This window comes from Myotis daubentonii, chromosome 10 (genome assembly GCF_963259705.1).
Source record: "Myotis daubentonii chromosome 10, mMyoDau2.1, whole genome shotgun sequence".
NCBI classification, from domain to species: domain Eukaryota; kingdom Metazoa; phylum Chordata; class Mammalia; order Chiroptera; family Vespertilionidae; genus Myotis; species Myotis daubentonii.
The window spans coordinates 20,503,705-20,518,495 of record NC_081849.1 but is presented as its reverse complement, the minus strand read 5'-3'; the positions used below and the strand labels follow the sequence as shown (position 1 = coordinate 20,518,495).

The window sequence follows — 14,791 nt, the reverse complement described above, 5'->3', positions numbered from 1 at the left end:
GGTGTATCTTTTCTTATGGCTGGGTAGTATTCCAGATGTGTATATGTACCACATCTTCTTTATCCAGTCCTCTATCAAACGATACCTTGGTTGTCTGCATATCTAGGCCACCGTGAATAATGCTGCAATGAACATAGGGATGCAAATATGCTTTTGAGTTTTTCGGGCATATACCCAGGAGAAGCATTGCTGGGTCATATGGTAGCTCTATTCTTAATTTTTTGAGGAATTACCAGACTGTTTTTGCATAGTGGCTCTATCAGTCTACATTCTCCCCATCAGTGAAGGAGGGTTATCTTTTCTCCACAATCTCTCCAACTCTTTCTTTTACTTATCTACACTAATAAAAGAGAAACATGCAAATTGACCATCCCCCCACTATGCCCACCAGCTAATTAGAGTGAGTATGCAAATTAACCCAACAAAGATGGTGGTTAATTTGCATATGCAGGTGCAGAGCGAAGACTGAAGACAGCGTAGAAGGAAGCCAAGCTCTGCAGAAGGGAGTGAAGTGGAGGAGAAGGGAGGGAGCCGAGGCAATGGAGACTGGAATGGAGCTGAGGCAGCAGACACGGGAGCAGAGCCAAGGCAGCGGAGATGGGAGGGAAGCCCTATTCTTACAGGAATAGGCTCAAGAAAGCCCTAATCTTGCAGGAATCTTCCTGCAATAGACCTCTAGTCTTATTGATAAAAGCCATTCTAACAGATGTGAGCTGGTATCTCATTATAGTTTGGACTTGCATTTTCCTAATTGCTAATTAGGTTGAACATCTTTTCACATACTTATTGGATGTTCATACTAGTAAGTCTTCTTGGTAGAAGTGTCTGTTCAGGTCCTCAGCCCATTTTTTAATTGGGTTGTTTGTTTGGTGTTGAGTTTTATGAGTTCTTTATGTATTTTGGATATTAAATCTTTGTCAGAGCAATTGTTTGTGAATATCATCTCCCATTCAGCCAGCTGCCTCTTTGTTTTGTTGTCAGTTTCTTTGTTGTGCAGAAGCTTTTTAGTTTGATAGAGTCCCACTCATTTATTTTTGCGCTTACTTCTCTTGCCTTTGGGGTCAAGTTCACAACATGTTCTCTATGATCGAGGTCCATGTGTTTAGTACCTATGCTTTCTTCTATGTAATTAGTTGTTTCAGATCTTATTTTTATGTATTTGATCCATTTTGAATTAATTTTTGTACATGGGGACAAACTGTAATCCAATTTCATTCTTTTGCATGTGTCTTTCCAATTTTCCTAGCATCATTCATTGAAGAGGCTTTCTTTACTCCATGTGTGTTTCTGGCTACTCTGTGAACATATTCTGCCCATAAACATGTGGTTTTATATCTGGGCTCTTTGTTATGTTCCATTTCCATTTTTCTGCCAGTACCATGCTGTTTTGATTATCATAGCTCTGTAGTATAAATTGAAGTCAGGTAGTGTAATACCTCTGGCTTCATTCTTTTTTCTCAAGATTGCTTTGGCTATCAGGGTCTTTTGGAGTTTCATACAAATTTGATGATATTTTTTGTTCTATTTCTTTAAGGAATGACATTGGGATTTTGATGGGGATTAAATTAAATCGGTATAATGCTTTGGGTAATATGGCCATTTTAACTATGTTGATTCTTCCAATCCATGAACACGGGGAATTTTTCCATTTTGTTGTGTCTTTTTCAATCTCTTTTAATAATGCTTTGTAGTTTTCAGTGTATAGCTCTTTCATGTTCTTTGTTGAGTTTATTCCTAGGTATTTTAATCTTTTGTTTGCAATTGCAAAAGGAATTATTTTTTCATTTTTTTTCCTGAAGTTTCACTGCATACAAGAAGGCAGTGTATTTTTGTACATTGATTTTGTATCCTGCAACTTTGCTTTATTGTTTATTGTTTCTAATAATTTTCTTATGGAATCTTTAGGGTTTTCTATGTACAGAATCATGTCATCTGCAAAAAGTGACACTTTACCTCTTCCTTCCCAATTTGGATGCCTTTATTTCTTTCTCTTGCCTGATTGCTCTGGCTAGGCCTTCCAGAACTATGCTGAATAAGAGTGGTGAGAATGGGCATCCTTGTCTTATTCCTAATTTTAAAGGAAAAGCTTTCATTTTTGTGCCATTGAGCATAATATTGGCTGAATGTTTATCATATATGGCCTTTACTATGTTGTGGTACTTTCCTTCTAGAATCACTATACATTCTTTAAAAGCTGCAATGTCAATTCCATGTAGTTATAGCTTGTTACTGGGAAGAAATGCATCCACCGTGTGGATCATAGTGATTCAGGCTAGGCTTCAAGGGCAGAAGCTGCTTTACAATGATGAAGTGTATGGCATTGTTTTAGCCATTAAAAAGAGCATCAGATACGTTTTCATTCATCTGGTGACAAAATAAGACAAGTAAATATATTTGGGAACCCTAATTTTGCATAAAGTGTGTGATCAACCCCTTTAGGTAGAATACATCATTTAAAAATGATTGCAATCACAGCTGCTACCATGATGAAGGGGTTCCATAAGAATTCTTTTCCAGGTATACAACATGTCATGAGATTTTATGGAATAGGTTTTTACTTGCTTTTTCATCTTCAAAAATTTAGATTACCCATCTACATCCCATTATACCTCTGAAGATGAAGATTTATATCTCAGAGCAATGTACATGTTTAGTGGCAACAGACTAAAGAGTGACAGCAGGCTAGTACACACTTTTATGGAAATGGTAACAGGAAAGGATGGCAAAGCAATTCTCAATTGTATGCAAAAAGCAGTCTTGGTAAGCTTGCAGACAAGACAAAACCACTAACTCTGCCATTACATATAAAAATAACAGATCATGATAGAAAGCACAGCTATGCATGATGGTTCCATTTTTTTTTTCTTATGTCTAGATAAACATGAAAAATACCTCAACCTTGATTTCATCTTTTTTTTCTTATAAACAATCTTGTATAAGCAAAGAGAAAGGAGATGGTCAAGAGTAATATACCTTGGGCATTTGGGCTGGGAGTCTCCAGTAGGGTGGGAGTGCAGGAGGCATGGCGGAGGATGCACCACAACCCTTCCTTCCTCCCTCCCTCCATCCCTCCCTCCCTCCCTCCCTCCTTCCCTTCCTTCCTTCCTTCCTTCCTTCCTTCCTTCCTTCCTTCCTTCCTTCCTTCCTCCTTCCTTCCCACCATGGCTGACCATAGGACTGAAGAACAGATTGCTGAATTCAAGGAAGCCTTTTCCCTATTTTACAAAAGAAGTGATAGCACCATCACAGCAAAAGAACTTATCACTATCATGAGGTCCCTGGGTCAGAACCCAACAGAAACCGAATTGCAGGATATGATCCATGAAGTGGATGCTGATGGTAATGGTGCCATTGACTTCCCAGAATTTTTGGCTATGATGGCTAGAAAAAGGAAAGATACAGATGCTGAGGGAGAAATCAGTGGGTCCAATCAGTGGGTGGCTCTTGTGATATCTTCAGAAAATGAATTTTCAAAATCCACACAGAAGAGTGAATGGTTTTTATTGCCGTGGAATTACATTTCTGGGTTTGTAAAATCCCATTGTATTTAAACCAGTCCTGCAAAGGATGCAGCTGGGGGTTCAGCAGAGCCAAACACTGGGCCAGTGTCCAGAGCTGCCATTTGATGGTAGAGTTGAGTCGGCAGAGCATCCGGCTAGATTCATTCCATCAGTCCATTGTGTGGGTCCCATGTGGCCCTGAGCCACATGGGCGAATGCAAGGGAGTATGGCCCCTGCAATAGGAGTCCCAGGACCACAGGCAAGCAGGAAGGGCAAGAGGAAGAGAAGTCTCCTTTGTTCAGGAATTTAAATATCAAATCTTCCCCACGCTCTCAGTCACCACTCTATTCTGGCCACTGACTCATTCCCAGATATGACTGACAGGTAAGCATCTTCCCTTGTCATCCACATCTTACTGGGCATGTATCTATCATCAAGTCCTTTCCCCCAGTGATTCTGGGGGGACGGACTTAGAGAATCTTAACTGCAGTTTCCTGACAAAGCTGTATAAATGGTATGCCTACTAGTATATATGTATATTTTTAAATACATTTTTATTGATTTAAGGGAGGAAGGGAGAGGGAGAGATAGAAACATCAATGGTGAGAGAGAATCACTGACCGGCTGCCTCTTACATGCCCCCTACTGGGGATTGAGTCCACAACCCAGGCATTTGCCCTTGATTGGAATCCAACCTGGGACCCTTCAGTCCACAGGCTGATGCTCTATCCACTGAGCCAAACCAGCCAGGGCATGGCATGCCTATATTACCTAGTCTCATCTTTATTCACTTTCTGTTAATAATAACCAGGTTATTTTTTTAAATATATTTTTGTTGATTTCAGAGAGGAAGGGAAAGGGAGAGAGAGATAGAAACATCAATGATGAGAGAGAATCATTGATCGGCTGCCTCCTGCACACCCCCTAATGGGGAGCAAGCTCGCAACCCGGGCAGGTACCCTTGATCGGAATCCAACCTGAGACCCTTCAGTCCGTAGGCTGATGCTCTATTCACTGAGCAAAACCAGCCAGGACATGGCATGCCTATATTACTTAGTCTCCTCTTTATTCCTTTTCTGTTAATAATAACCAGGTTATTATAATGGTATCACAGTGTAGAAGAAATCCGCGAGGCATTTCAAGTTTTTGACAGGGATGGCAATGGTTGCATCAGTGCGGCACAAGTATGTCATGTTATGACAAACTTAGGAGAAAAACTAATAGATGATGAAGTAGATGAAATCATCAGAGAAGGAGATATTGATGGAGGTGGACAAATCAACTATAAAGAATTCATACATATGATGAGGACAAAATAAAGACCTACTTCATTTCCTCCCACACCCTCAGAAGAATCAAATTAAATATTTTACTTACCTTTTGCAAAAAAAATAAATAAATCATTTACTCATTCTGTTTCTCTATAGCAAAAGTGAATGTCCAGAGTACCTTCAGTCCACATGCAAAAAATCTGCATGAAATGCTTGGTGGTCCTTTCCCCTAAATATCAAACCACATATCAGTTTGACAGTATAAATCCTTGTACTACCTTAATGATAAGGAACTTAGTGGACTCCTTGCAGTTCCATTTGCTAATGTTTAGTGCATTGTTTGGCATGGACAGTTTTTCATGCATGTGGCTTCACAGTTGAACACAGTCAGGCATTTGTATTAAAAATGAAAAATGAAAAAACAAATTCAAAACCTATTCTAATGGGTTCTAGTTCAGTTTGTTAGTATAAACTGTCATAGCTGGTTTGTTGAAAGCAAACCCATTTAAAATTGGTTTACCTCAGGATGTGTGTAGAAAAATGGGTGAAGGATAAACTGTCTAGACGTAGCCCCACCAACAGGATAGTCCCTCTTGTACTTCCACGTGCCCCAAGCTGTGGTGACGGTGACACATCCTGGTGGCATCCCTACCAATGTTGGCTTAGCATTGTCTGCATTATACTAGAGCAAAATGGGTGTCAGGCTATCACCATTCACACCAATTTTTTAAAAGAAACTTTTACCAAGGGAGCATCTTAGACTCTGTTTATAAAACCTTCTAAACCATGAGTTGGGGCCAGAAGAGGTAGGCTGTGGCTGTGGGCTTCAGCACAACCATCAGCATTGCTGTTTAAAAAACTACAACTTATGTCCATTCCAAGTTGTACAAGTAAATGCTAATCTTTTTATTGTTTTTCCAATAAAAAAGACTATTAACTTGAAAAAGAGTAATATAGCTCAGTAGAAATTAAAATCAAAATAAACATTTCTTACCTACACATTGCTATGAATAATAATATTCAGATAAATGTATGGAAGTGACCATTTAAGTTCAATTCCCAATGTGATTTTGGAAAATAACACACACAGAAAATATATATTATGATTTATGTTTTTATACAGTTTAGATGCATTTTTGTAGCTACACACAAGAGAAATGAAATGATTATTTAGCAAAAATCCAAGTGTATGCAAGTTTATGACAACTATACTCTTCTTTGTTCTCACCACCCACTTGAAGCCTGGCCTCCTTCTGTAACCTTGAATTTGACCCCATTTATTCTCTTTGTCCCTGAACCTGTCTTGCCCTCTGGTAACCACCATTCTGTTGTCTGTATCTACAAGTTTGTTTTTATTTCTTCACTTGTTGGTTTTTGCTTCATGCCCTACATATGAGTGAAATAATACAATTCTTGTTCTTTTCCAACTGACATTTTACTTAGCATAACACTCTCAAGACCCATCAATGTTGTCCCTGACACCTGTTGACATACATTTAAGAAAATAAAGAAAACATTTTCTCAAAGGAAAAGAAATGCAAGTGTGGGAGAACGAGAGGTTCCTGATATCATGAATTAAGCCATGAATCATGTCTGCCAAGGCCAGTACTTCCTGGATGGAGTAACCTAGAAGCACTCTTCCATTATAAAAGCAAATCTGTATAAAATTCATCCATTTTCTCAGTAGTGTTTATAAGCCAGGACATAAAATGGAAATGGTGCACATAGCTAAAATTCAGTTCTAAAGTGGTAATAATAGTTGCTAATCATTGAGTACTTACAATGTTTGAGGAATTACTCTTTAACATAGCACTTTACTTTTAACTTATTATTTAACATTTGCATTTACCCCAGGAACTAGATAGTATTTTTTAAATTACTTTTATTGTGGTTAAAAACCAAATATCAAAATTTGCCATCTTAACTATTTCTATGTGTGCAGTTCAATAGTGTTACGTTACATGCATTCACATTGTGCAACCGATCTGCAAAAAATTATCAATTTGCCAAACTGAAATTCTATACCTATCTATATATATATAAGCCTAATATGCTAAGTACCCAATCAATCAGCAGACCGTTTGGTCTCTGCTCAACCAGTTGCTATGAAGCATACTGACCACCAGGGGGCATACTCTCCAACCCTTAGGTTAGCTTGCTGCTGGGGTCCTGCTGATGGGACTGGGCAAGACGACCTGATAGGCCCCACCCATTGCTGGCCAGGCCGAGGGACCCCACCCATGCACAAATCTGTGCACCATGTCTCTAGTTAAATAATAATCTTTCATTTCTTGTTTCCCTCAGCCCCTGGAAAACCACCATTCTACTTTCTGTGTCTTTGAATTTGGCTTCTCTATATACCTCATATAAGTGTAATCATATTGTCTTTTTGTGACTGGCTTATTTCACTTAGCATAATGCCCTCAAGATTCATCCAGGTTGTAACATGTGTCAGAATGTCTTTCCTTTTAAGGCTGGATAATATTCCATTGCATTTGGTTTATCCATTCATCAGTTGATGAACACCACGTTTGCTTTTACCTCTTGGCTATTGTGAATATGGATAGTCAAACATCTCTTTGAGATTCTACTTTCAATTCTTTTGGATATATATCCATGAATGGGATTGCTGGACCATATGGTAATTTTATTTTTAATTTGTTTTGGAGCAGAATACTGTTTTTCATAGCTGCTATACCATTTTACATTTTCACCAACAGAACACAGGGCTATCCTTGTTGGTATCTCATTTCTTGCTACTATTTTTATGCTGGTTTTTCAGATGTTGAAACTAAGCTACAGAGAGGTTATGTAACTTGTGAAAAGCCACACAGTTTAAAGTGGATCTTCAAATCCACACTCTGCCTCTTTTTCTTGAATTTCTCACCACTACTCTGCAGCCAGCAAATATATATATGATTCCTGTGTAAGAACAAATAGAATCAGAGTATCTAGTTGATGCACAGTCTGGACTGGAAATATGAAAATAGGGAAAAACAGAAAGACTGAGTTCCCCTTGATTGATATTAAAACTCTGATGAACAGTAATAATCATTTTGTCAGATTGTATGAGTCATAGCGATGAACAAAAAGAGTAATGAGCAATGAAGGAAGAAGTAGATAAAAACAAGAGCAGAAGAGAAACATTTTCCTTTCTCAGACTTTGGTAGATTTTATCTGGCTTATAAAGTGGAGTTGGCGATGTGGTAAATGCAGTAAATCATACTAGCATCACACCATGTATTATTCATGACTTGTTGCACAAAAATGATTGCTTAGATTAACTATTTAATTAATGTTATATTTAGTAACATCGATTTTAACACTCTGTATTAACCTCATTTGTTGTACTTTTTAAATCCCAGGTTAAAAAAATCAAAATACCTTACAGAATTATTTGACCAGGTGGATGACTCTCATCTGAAAAAATTCTGTCAAGATTCTAATGCATTTTAGTGAGTGGCACATATCTTGACAGTAAGAATGACTACCAAGCACCCTACGGGTTTGACTCAGTGGATGGAGCCTCGGCCTGCAGACTGAAGGGTCTCGGGTTCGATTCTGGTCAAGGGCATGTATCTTGGTTGCAGGCACATCCCCAGTAGGAGGTGTGCAGGAGGCAGCTGATCGATGTTTCTGACTCTCTATCCCTCTCCCTTCCTCTCTGTAAAAAATCAATAAAATATATTTTTTTAAAAAGAATGACTACCAAGTAATGAGCACCTATGATGTGCCAAGCTTTCTGCTAAATTTTTACCATGCAATATTCTCATTCAATCCACATAAGTCCTGCTTAAATGTATTAATAATACAGCAGAAAATTTTAAGGTTATATTAGTGTCCAAAGTCCAACCCTGCTTTTGGAGGATACAGAATTCAAATCAGTTCTATTCTGGAGTAAAATCGTGTTCTAAAGAAATAGGATGCCCATTTTGTTATTTGTTCATATAATTATTTATTAATTTATCAGATTTTAGTAAATGCCTTCTACATGCCAAACAAAAAAGACAAGACCTAGTCTCTGATTTCAATGATGATGAAGTCAGCATATCATGCTTTGATAGGATATATTCAAATATAAGATGATTTTAACTTCTGCTTCTGAGTAGGACAAAAGATGCCATGATACAAGACCCATACCCCCTGGAATACCTAGAACAAGCTTGATGAATTGTAGCTATCATATTTTTAAAGACAGCAAAGAGTTATGGAAACAATAACTACAAGAGGAGTTGAAATTCAAAGGAGGTGGATCTTTTTAAGCTGAGCTGACAACCACCAGCCTTTAGTTTTATTTAATCGTGAACTTGAGGCTTGATGCACATAGAGGGGTCTCTGTGAGAAAAAGCTCATCAAGGCTTTTGGTAGTTACACAGAAATGATATGATAGGTATGAAACTTCGAGAGCCCCAAACACAAAGCCACTTTTCCCGTGGGATATGTTTTCATGCTTGGGGTTACTTATGAGATGCAGGGATATGAGAGCCTATAGCTCTCAAAAGGCAGACTTAAGTCGCTTAAAGATAAGTTGTTCTTAAGAGACCAAGTTCTTCTAGACTAAGGGGAGCGCCTCAAATACACACAGGTACTGGCCAGATTTGCGTCTGGGGCTTAAGGGTTAAATAGCTGGGCTTTAAACCTCCGGGGAATAGGTAAGCAGTTAAAATCCAAGCTTTCTAATAAATTCCTTATCACCTGAGCCAATAGATAACACTTATTTAAAAAAATAAATATATATGTCACATTTAACATTTGCATTACATATTTAACACATAAATATATTTAATAAATTGTATATAAGTATGTACACACACATATATATTTCTGTACCACATTTTGCATTTCCAGTTTTCCTCTTTGGCACTCTTTCCTGATCCAGACCCATGTCTGTGAATGGCTAGCTGGGGATAGGCTACAAGGTGTAAGGAAGGAATCAGAGAATGAAGAGCAGCAGTAAGAGTTATTGGCAATTCCACTAAAAAAATGTGCAGACTAAATAAAGACTCACTATGTGTATGATCTTAAATAGGATTTATTTAAATACTTCTGACTTTATATAATGACTTTCATATTATCATTTGAACTAGGCAGTCTCATCCTAATGTATCCCCCAGGACCATAGAGATATTTCTTAAACCCAGCTTATGTAGCTCGGTCGAAGAAAAATTGATGCAGGCCACAAATGTGAGTAGCATATTTAATTTTAAATACTGGACACATTAAAAAGTAAAAAGAGATAGGTGAGATTAACTTTATCTTTTATTTAACCTTGCATATCCAAAATATTAACATTCAACATGTAATCAGTAGAAAATTATTAATGAAATTTTTTATTTTATATGTGAAGTGAATTTTAAAAACATGGTGTGCTTTTTGTACTTCCTGTGCATCTCAATTTAGGTTCTCCACCTAGGAATTTGTGGTGAGTATATAATCAAGAGGACATACTAGATTTCTGGTCATATATGTTCTGCCTATAGTATTTGGAATAGTCTTTGGTACCCACACTGCTTGTGTAAACAATATGTTTTTATACCTGAGAAAGAGAAAACTGTTTTCAAGCTAAAACATTGGAAGTCATCAATATGTACCAGGCACTCTGATCTTGGAACTATAACCTAACTATACAAATACTCTAAATATAAATCGCCATTGTCATGTCCTGTTTGGCCAACTTGAAATACACTGAGCAGGCAGTGTTAGTCAGATAAAACTCAGGATCTCCATCTATTATTCCAAGTCAGTCTATACGTTTACCCTCCTAGGAGTCATGTTACCACAATGACCAGCACTTATTAACTTTGGAGAAAATAAAAAGAAAATAAATTTGAAGATGTTGGTATTGTTGTGGAGATGAACTAAAACAAAAATGATAACACCTTAGTATGGTGCTAGCTCACTTGAAAATCAATACCTGGTAGCCCTTGTGATGAGTAGTTGGAAGAAGAAGAGGAAAATAATGATGATGATGATCTCTATTACAACACATGGTATTTCTGTTTTCTGAAAGAGGTATGCCTCTGATTACGTGCTCATTTGCAGGAACAGTTGTAGTTATACTGAAGCTAGTGAATAATTATCCTCTTCTATGATAGACGTCATCTCCAACCAGCACTCAGTGACCTTTAGATACACCTCTTCCAAAAAAATGGCTCATCAGGACCTTATTGCTTACCCATTTTCAGCAGGCATGCATATTATGACTCCAGTAACCTTATTAGACCATATTCACCCATTAATAAAGAAAGGTTGGCTGAGACCGGTTTGGCTCAGTGGATAGAGCGTCGGCTTGCGGACTGAAAGGTCCCGGGTTCGATTCCGGTCAAGGGCATGTACCTGGGTTGCGGGCACATCCCCGGTGGGAGATGTGCAGGAGGCAGCTGATCGATGTTTATCTCATCGATGTTTCTAGCTCTCTATCTCTCTCCCTTCCTCTCTGTAAAAAATCAATAAAATATATTTAAAATAAATAAATAAATAAATAAAGGTTGTCCTTTCAAAACGCCTCCCAAGTACTTATTATAAAAAGCGATATAAGCAACTGTTCTTTCTTATCCTTCCCTCCATGATACTCAAAAATTGTCACCAATTTCTCTTTTATAAATATACAAAGACAGTGGTTAAACAATGTCATCTCCTATATGCACAAATCCTCTTGTTTAAATTCAATGAAATACTCATACAAATCTTCAAGGGAGAACAGAATAAGGGAGGTTTTATCTGTGATTTATTTTTCCTCAAATAAATAAAGGCAAATTGCATTGATCTTTATTGGCTTTGTACTTCACTAGAACATTTTCTCTTTGTAACGTTGCTTCTAAAAGCATTATAATATTTTGCCAGGTGCTCTTTCCAATTGTCTTAAATAAATGTTGATCCTCTTTCTTCCTTGAGGAGAGATTATTTAAAAAACAAAGCAAGTATTTCTCAATAATTTTTATTTTTTCTGCCATAATATTTTCTTTTTTAAAAATATTTTTTATTGATTTCAGAGAGGAAGGGAGAAGGAGAGAGATATGGAAACATCAACAATGAGAGAGAATCATTGACTGGCTGCCTCCTGCATGCCCCCGACTCGGGATCAAGCCGCAACCCGGGCATGTGCCCTTGGCCAGAATCGAACCCGGGACCTTTCAGTCCACAGGCCGATGCTCTATCCACTGAGCCAAACTGGCAAGGGCCATAATATTTTTTTACTGCTCCAAAGATGCTCTGAGATAGCCATCTCCATAAGAAAAATATATTGGAGATTCCTTTCATGATGAAAGATAGGAGTAGAGGAGGTATTAATGAATCTTCAATACCAAAGATATAGAAGCTTTCTTATTGTGTCCCTTCTATCTTGCATCTCAGATGTGATATGCATAACATATTGATCACTTATTTAAAACAAAAGGGATTTTTGCCCTTTTCAAGACATGTCTATATGTATTTATTTCTCTCCTTTTTTAAGTTTTCATATATTGCATTTCTTTCTCAGTACACTTTTTCTCTAACTATGAGGAGATGAGTAGGAATGGCATACATCTTCTACCTTTTTTGTATTTTTTTCTCCAAGAATACCCTCTGGGTATAACTGTGAAATCAATACCTTAGAGCTAGAAAAGCTGAGTGGCTCTCCTGTGAATGGCTTGTCTGGCAGCATGCTGTCGCTGGTGGCCCTTGCTGTCTTTTGGGGGGAGCTGTTAAAAGGTGCTTTCAGGCTGCAGGTGGTGAAAAGGTAGAGAAGAGTGTGTGTGAGCTGATGCTATTACCTGAGCTGCTTTAAGGATCTGCTCACATAGGATAAGGGTCGCTCCTCTAAGCTGTCAAAGAGATGCTCACATGTCAGGATGTTCAGACTTGTGGCCTTGGATTCCTTGCAAATCTTTCTGCGCCTGTTGCTAATGTGATTGGCAAAACTTGCAGATGCCACACTGGGTATAGCTCGATGTCTGAGGATGACAACTGGGTTTTGTATTTGTCATCAGAAATATGCTACATCATAATTTGTCTTAATTCCCCCTTTACTACATATGTGATAACTTGAGTGCCATAAGGATACTTTGTGAGTTCTTATTAGTCCCCAAAAACATATATCCTGAGTAAAATAAAAACCTTTCAGGTTGTCCTAATTTGTAAAATATCCTTTATGACTCTGAAGTCTGTTTTAATAAAATGTCAAAAAGACAGTTTTAGTATGAAAATCTGATACTATTGGACCTAATATCTTGATTTAAAGAGAAATAAAAGAGATAAAAGTCCTTTTTAACTACAAAGTCAAGATCCACCTATTGAAGGAATTAGGGAAGTTTATTTGTGTGTGTGTGTGTGTGTGTGTGTGTGTGTGTGCACTCTTTAGCAAAGAGGGCAAACATTCATTTGCCAGGTACTTTATTGTTTCTTTGGCTGATACTCACATACATGCTTATTTCTGAAAAGCATTCTGTTTGCTGCTCCCCGGAGTGAATGAAATGAGACCACTTGTGCTCACTCCCTTTGGTATTCTGATATCATTTTCGCAACTGCATTTTTTCAGTCATCTAATTAAGTCCCTGGGCAAATTAATGAAAGAAATAAAGTTTTATCTGAATCTTTCTAAAGTAACTTTAATTTCCCCAGCTACCACTAGCTTACGGGTACAAATAAGGTTACATTTAACTTTGGCAATTATCTATTTGGCTCCTCCTCCTAAAACTCAACTCTCAGTCCTTAGCCACCAGGAAAATGCCCCCATTCCCGCTCACAGGTATGACTCGGTATTCTCACACCTTCTTTCCAACAAGGTCACTTTGTATAGAGACGTTTGATCTTCAATAGAAGATAGCTGCTGCTTTACAGTGGCATTCCTTCACCCCATCCTTCCACGGATGCATTCAGTTCTAGAGAGTTCTCTGTTCTGTATAGAAGGGGGGAAATTGTGCCCTAACTCCCTGTCTCCCAGCTACAAAGAGCAAACGTCCTTCCTGCCAGGGGCCCTTCCGACCATACAAAGAATCCCAGGCAAGTAGACATGTGTGAGGATAATTTCCCAATCTGTAGACAGGACTTACTTAAAATTTAGTCTCCAGGTAAACCCTGGTCTATTCATTTCCAAGTTCTTTACAAACTTTTCCAGAAAAGATTCAGAGAGAGCATGAACATTCTCAGGTTGGGAGTTAAGACCTCAACAACACTCTAGGTTAGTATTGACATGTTCTCATTGCATCGCACTAATTAGGATTATGGATTGCAGCACGACACTCTGCACCTCTTTGTTCAAGGTCTTACACATGCTCCAAGCTGACCAGCCTACACTTTCCTCTAGTCCTTGTCATCTAATGTTATGATATACTTGTTCTCTCCCACATGAGGCTGTTTGGGCTTCAGGCCTGCATTACATCCATTTTCATAATTCTAAAAAGTATATAACTTGTGACTTAATTGAGCTCTTAGTTAATTGAGATATAACTTTAATACTAAAAAGCATAACAAAAAAATCAAGAAGCTTGTTAGGCAGGGCATATGAGTGCTAATTTTCACCCATCTTTTTTTATCAGGAGTCATTCAATAATATCCATATTTTTTTAAAGTAAAGAAATAATTTTTTGCTTATGCTTAAGATTAGTTCAGCAAATATGATTTAAAAAATTAATCCAAAAATAATTTATCACATATTTACTAAGGGCCTCCTGTCTTCCAGGGTCTGTATTGTATGACTGAGGACTTTATAAATTGATGATGTAAGAGGCATTATGGGTAGAATGAGTGTAGTTTAACACAGATAACGACCATGTTTTTTCTGCTCAGTTTTAGTCATATATTTCGATTGTCATAAAAGAAAAGTGGAAAAAATCTCCTTGCAACTTGATTTTTGGTTCTATTGAGAATGACCTTGTGAGGACATCACATTATTCATATTTGGAAGAAAAGTGCTTCTTTTCTGTTTCAAAGGAGCTTAGAAAGCACAGAATTTTGTCTACACTTTAAAGGTCTGCCTTTGTCTGGCTCACCCCAGAGCTGCCCAGCTGTTTCAACTGAACCCAGATATAGAGTTTGCT

The 14,791-nt window shown here is 37.8% G+C and overlaps 1 protein-coding gene across 1 annotated transcript; it reads left to right on the top strand.

Moving 5' to 3' along the window:
• The first annotated feature begins 3,161 nt into the window (after positions 1 to 3,161).
• LOC132211419 (calmodulin-A-like) lies at positions 3,162 to 4,824 on the top strand. The gene is made up of 2 exons (XM_059656103.1): positions 3,162 to 3,424; positions 4,616 to 4,824. The coding sequence occupies exons 1-2, from the start codon at positions 3,162 to 3,164 to the stop codon at positions 4,818 to 4,820; spliced, it is 468 nt and encodes a 155-aa protein (XP_059512086.1). The 3' UTR covers positions 4,821 to 4,824.
• Positions 4,825 to 14,791: the final 9,967 nt, after the last annotated feature.

What these genes read in the sequence shown, in the direction of transcription:
- LOC132211419 (XM_059656103.1), top strand. Translation starts at nt 3,162, where the DNA reads ATGGCTGACCATAGGACTGAAGAACAGATTGCTGAATTCAAGGAAGCC. An exon ending in GCTGAGGGAGAAATCAGTGG is followed by an intron (nt 3,425 to 4,615) that starts GTCCAATCAGTG and finishes ATGGTATCACAG; the next exon opens with TGTAGAAGAAATCCGCGAGG.